The sequence below is a fragment of the Merops nubicus genome, unplaced genomic scaffold (assembly GCF_000691845.1).
Source record: "Merops nubicus isolate BGI_N331 unplaced genomic scaffold, ASM69184v1 scaffold26042, whole genome shotgun sequence".
NCBI lineage: Eukaryota > Metazoa > Chordata > Aves > Coraciiformes > Meropidae > Merops > Merops nubicus.
In genome coordinates, this window is record NW_008593487.1 from 72 (window position 1) to 5,044 (window position 4,973).

A 4,973-nucleotide genomic window follows, 5' to 3' on the forward strand; every position below is an offset into this window, starting at 1 on the left:
CCAGGATTCTGAAAAAGTAGCATTAATTTTATCTTAAAAGTTTTACCTGTGGAAAAGAGCTGAGTCTGGGTTTGATCAACAGGGGAAAGAAAAGCTTTAATGCTTGTATTACAGCACAGCACAACATGAACACAAAGAAACTGTCTTCATCTGACAGGTGGTCTTTCAGCAATAAGCAAGAGTAGTCCTAATGACACAAGTCCTCTAGTATCTAAGGTCATCAAATGTAAGTCACAAAGTGCATGTTTTCTTACCTACAGCTGCATTTGTTCCACCAACATTTATATCATTTTCATCATCAAATTCTATTCTGACCCCTTTTCCATTGCCTGCTGACACACCACAGCCTCCACTTCTGCAGAGGGAAATGGGGACAACTCCATACACGTAAGCCAGCATGATAGGAACTCCAATACCTACGGAGGAAAGCAGAGTCTTTCATTAAATGTGACTTGTATTTTAGAGTCTTTCATAAAAGCAATTTCATTTTCCATGATTACTTAGTATTTCTCACTTGAAAGAAATCAGGAGAGAGCAAGATTAAGAAATATTGGTAAATCACTAAGGTGAAATGACAGGAAAGCACTCTGAGCCGGCAGAATGTCCTCTGCCAGACCTGGTAGGCAGGAGAGCTTAACACGCGATGAAGTTAATGCTTCTAGTACATCCCAAACATCTTTTGCAAACGTAAAAATACTTTCCAAGGTTCATATAAGCGCCAATGGAGACTAAATAATGTTCCATCTGAGAAGCAGAAATAGCAGAGATCAATTTCAAATGTTATTCAACTATAAATATTAGTATCTCTACTAATTTAATAAGGGGCTTGATTTTGCATCTACTGAAGTAAGACAGGGCTTTGCTATCAATTAATAGGTCTTAACATTATTATTACTATGGGATCATTCATCTTTATTGTTTCACAGATTCAATTAAAAGAGATTTAATTACACAAGTTTTCCTTAAAAGTAAACAATTCTGTGAAGCAGAGTGGCAGGAGTCAAGGGAAACCAGTGAAAGGAACTGTGGGCTAAAGCATATAGACATATACACACACATCCATGTCACCATGTCTAGGGGGACTGACAGTTACCCCATTGACATATGAATTAAACCATTCTATGACTTCGCTGACTGAAGTACACAGAAGGTACAGAAAAACAGCAGACTGAAAAATGGCAAGCTGGCACATTCTGAAAAAGCCAGGGCAGAGGCAGACCCAATGCAAAGGTCCAGCCAAAAAGAAGGGCTGCAGTTATAGGAAGTCTCTTTCACTACCAATTCTTCAGCATTCCAGGATGAAGTCCATATTATCCAAGTTATTCTTTTGGAAGCCATGAAATGCCCTGAGACAGGAGGCCATGTGTTAATGGCAACAGGGCAAGGGGATAAACTCCACAAAATAAATTCCAACTGCTTTCCCTGAAAAGCCAAATTTTATCTGTCAGGAATAATAAACATCTCCAGAGAATGAAATAAATCAGACCTATATGAGACCATCTAGGAGATGTCATGCTCCACTACCTGTTTATCTGGCACCACAGCTACATGAGGACAACGCAGTGCAGACAGCCAGCAGAGATGGTTTACGACTAGCATATCTGCATTGGCACAGTGGCCAACTGTTGTGGCTTTAAACTGCTTGTTAACATCTTCATGCCCAATTTCAACTATCACTTGCTAAAAGCGGCCCTGTCTTCCTGAGGCCACTCACTCTTCTCTGAGCATCACTTCTGGCACAAGGGGGAACACCACATACACAACTGCATGACGAATTGGATCAGGGGACTGATCCAGCTTAAAACTGAAGGGTGGGTCTTAATGTGAATCAGTTATCCATGGCAGTTTACTGTGCAGCAACAAGAAGTAAAGCAGTGTGGGTAAGTGCACTCCTCTCAGAAAAAAATGAAATTGTTTACAGTGATCTTGAAATTACATGGTAAGATGACACAAGTCTTTTACAACATACAGCTGTACTTTCCTCAAATGCAATCCTCAACAAACCCCAAGAGAATGAAAGTGACAGAATTCAAACTGACACCCAGAGCTTAACAAATAGTTTGTCAGCTACTGTCATGTTAAATGCAAGAGACTGTTTTATTTTTTTTATTGAGAAAAGTTACTGAAATACAAACAGATTCTGTGGCAACAGTTTTTTCTCAGTCAGTCATTTAAAATCAAAAAAAGTTTTAAATACTTCAGTTTTAAAAGCCAGATATGACAATGTGGAAACTTCAATTGCAAGATAAAAATGAATTTTAATTCTTCATTTTAACACGGCATTTCCTAAAGTACTGTTCTCTCCATTCTGCCCCAATAAATGTATAACTTTCGACTCCTCTCACTGTCTCTGCTCCTTCACCTATAAAAGGGAACTATAGGACTTAGCTGCTTTATTCATGAGTGCTTACAGAGTTCTGTTTGCAAGGTGCTACCAGTACACAAAATAGTAGTATTTGCTTACCTACAGTTACTGCAGCTACAACTGGAGAAACAATTACAGATAAGGTCACGCCACCTGCTATAGCCAAGTTTCGCTTGTGCTTTGAAATGTCTTTGCCTTCGTATCGGTTGTGAATCTTGAGGGAGGAAGAGAAGAAAAGGTTTTTAGAGTATTGCCATCCATAATACACTGAGACAAGGATGGAAGAACCGACATAGCTTGGAATCTGTACCCTGCCCTCTTCCAGAGGGACCACGGTCTATGTCACAATTTATTCCTTATCTCAAAGCAAACAGAATTTATACATTTTTTTTAATTTTAGGTAACTTCTTAAAAAGTTAGAAGTCCTCCCATCCAGCAACTAAGCATTTAACTTTAAGCCTCAAGTTATAAGAGCTAAATAATTGAACTTTTTTTTTTGTTTAATCATTACTCTAGCTTATATGTCTGGGAAAAAGCACACAGTTTTCAGGATCAAAGAATTACTGCATCTGATCAAATTGACACTTTTTATTCCCAGCCTGCTTTCCTCTGAACAATACAGAGTGCAACTTTAACAGATTATTAGATCTGAGGAAACAGAAGTTGATGTAATAGAGCCATTAAAGTCTTGTACTAATGCAGCCTGCACCAAACACAGCCTGGGAGGATGGCAGAGCAACAGTCTCATTGCTCTGACACCCTCTCATGACTTGCTGCTGATACAGGAAGTATTTTACTCAACCTGGGTCATAGCTGTGCCACTATTTACAAGGAATCTGCTAACCCAAATCCTTACTGATGGTTCAAGTCTGCAATTACTCTAAAATGTGACTGTCTCAAACTTACCTACCGGAATTCCCAAATGAACCTGAAAGGCCTTCAAAGATCACTGTTTTACAGAGATTTCCTATTTTTAGTAGGTTTCATGTACTCTCTGTAGGAACTGGTCTTTTCAGAGACATGCACTTTATCTGCCATCATTCTTGGTTAAAACATAATTACAAAGGAACAATAGGTTGCTACCTTAATGGCTATGCTAAGGCTAAGATAATCCTCCTTACATCTAAGGAGGAACACAAAAGAGAGTAGTGAGAGGATAAATACAATGTATTTGTATCAATATGCTACTGCAAAAAGAATGACAAAAAATGAGCTGCAAATTTTATTAAATGTTGTGCTTTCTAAATTGTAATTTCAATTAGAGATTTGGTAGGGTATTTTATCTTGGAATAAAGTATATGTATTTGTTCAGGCAAGACAGGCAAGGGAAGGACAAAGAACTCTGCACGCTGTGTAACAAGAATCCATTTAATTGCTCTGAGATTCAGTATACAAAGAGCAACATGGATTGAGGGAGCACCTGAATGTGGAACATACCTATGGATTAAAAAGGAAAAATTGTACATCACTCTCACAGTATAAATGTGTACAAATTAGAAACTCAGGATTCTGATCAGCTTTCATGGGCATCTGAGCAAGTTATCAGGATGATCTCAGGCACTGAATTTTACTGTTATGGGCAATTTTAACTACTGAAACAAAAGGCACACAGCAAACCAAAGTATATACAAAGGCTATTGGATTCCTTAAAGAAAGCCACAAAAAGGAATGGAAGGGAGTGGTTACAAAGAAGAAAGTGATTGGAAAAATCAAGATAGAAAGTTACACTGGCAGGGATAACTATGAAATAAGACACTTCAGAATACCGAGTAATGAATAAATAATGTCCAAACAAAAATACCGGGATAGAAGAAGAAAGATTTCAATAAATGTGGAAAACTGGTAGGTTACAAGACTTGTATCTCTAAAAAGAGAGGACTAGCAGTTCCGTAAGCATACGCACAAACTCTTCCAATGCAGAAAAGACAGAATGTTGTAAAAGAACAATGAAGCTCCCTTTACTGAAGCAGCAGCAGCATCAAGAAAACAGAAAGTAGGTCAGATTACTATGAATGGTTATAAAAGAACAGCATGAGGGTGTCAGGACAAAACCAGAAAGATTAAAATAAAGGAAACAAGAAGCAAGGGACATCAAAGTCAAGAAGAAATTATTCTACCAGTATGCTGCTAGTAAGAGGAAGACCAAAATGAATCAATTTGCTTTTTTAAAAAAAGGAAACAGGCAGCAGATGAAACTGGTAGCCCATTCAATTTTTTTTCTCTTCAATTGTCACTAAAGAGCAACTGTAAGCCAGGTGACTGGTAACAAAGGAATAAAATCTCTAGGAAAACAGCGGGTTAGAGCATAGTCACAGAAATTGATCTGAAAAATCTCAGCAGACCAAATTTCAGGGCCACCAATAATAATTTTTGAAAACTACTATTCACAGATGTCTTAAAAAAAAATAACATCAGAAAAACTGGTAAAAGTTAAGCTGCAATGATGATCTTGCAATTCATAAATGTGTAAAACAAGCAGTTTGGGAATTAAAAAACAGTTAACTGAACTTCAATTTCCTGCAAACCGAGAGCTTGTAGACACCAAAGCAAATGCAGGAAACAGAGGCCACACTGATTTTCCGCCCCCCCCCCCCCCCACCCACAAAAA

General features: G+C 38.0%; 1 protein-coding gene across 1 annotated transcript in view; it reads right to left on the reverse strand.

Moving 5' to 3' along the window:
* Nucleotides 1–254: 254 nt before the first annotated feature.
* Nucleotides 255–4,973, reverse strand: part of LOC103768322 (E3 ubiquitin-protein ligase RNF19A) — a gene marked incomplete at its 3' end in the record, with an annotated part of 15,185 nt that continues 10,466 nt past the window's right edge. Inside the window, exons 5-6 of the mRNA XM_008935464.1 lie at nucleotides 2,465–2,579; nucleotides 255–416 (exon numbers count right to left, since the gene is read on the reverse strand). Of these exons, the coding sequence (XP_008933712.1) occupies nucleotides 255–416; nucleotides 2,465–2,579 (277 nt within the window). The remainder of the gene's footprint in view (nucleotides 417–2,464; nucleotides 2,580–4,973) is intronic.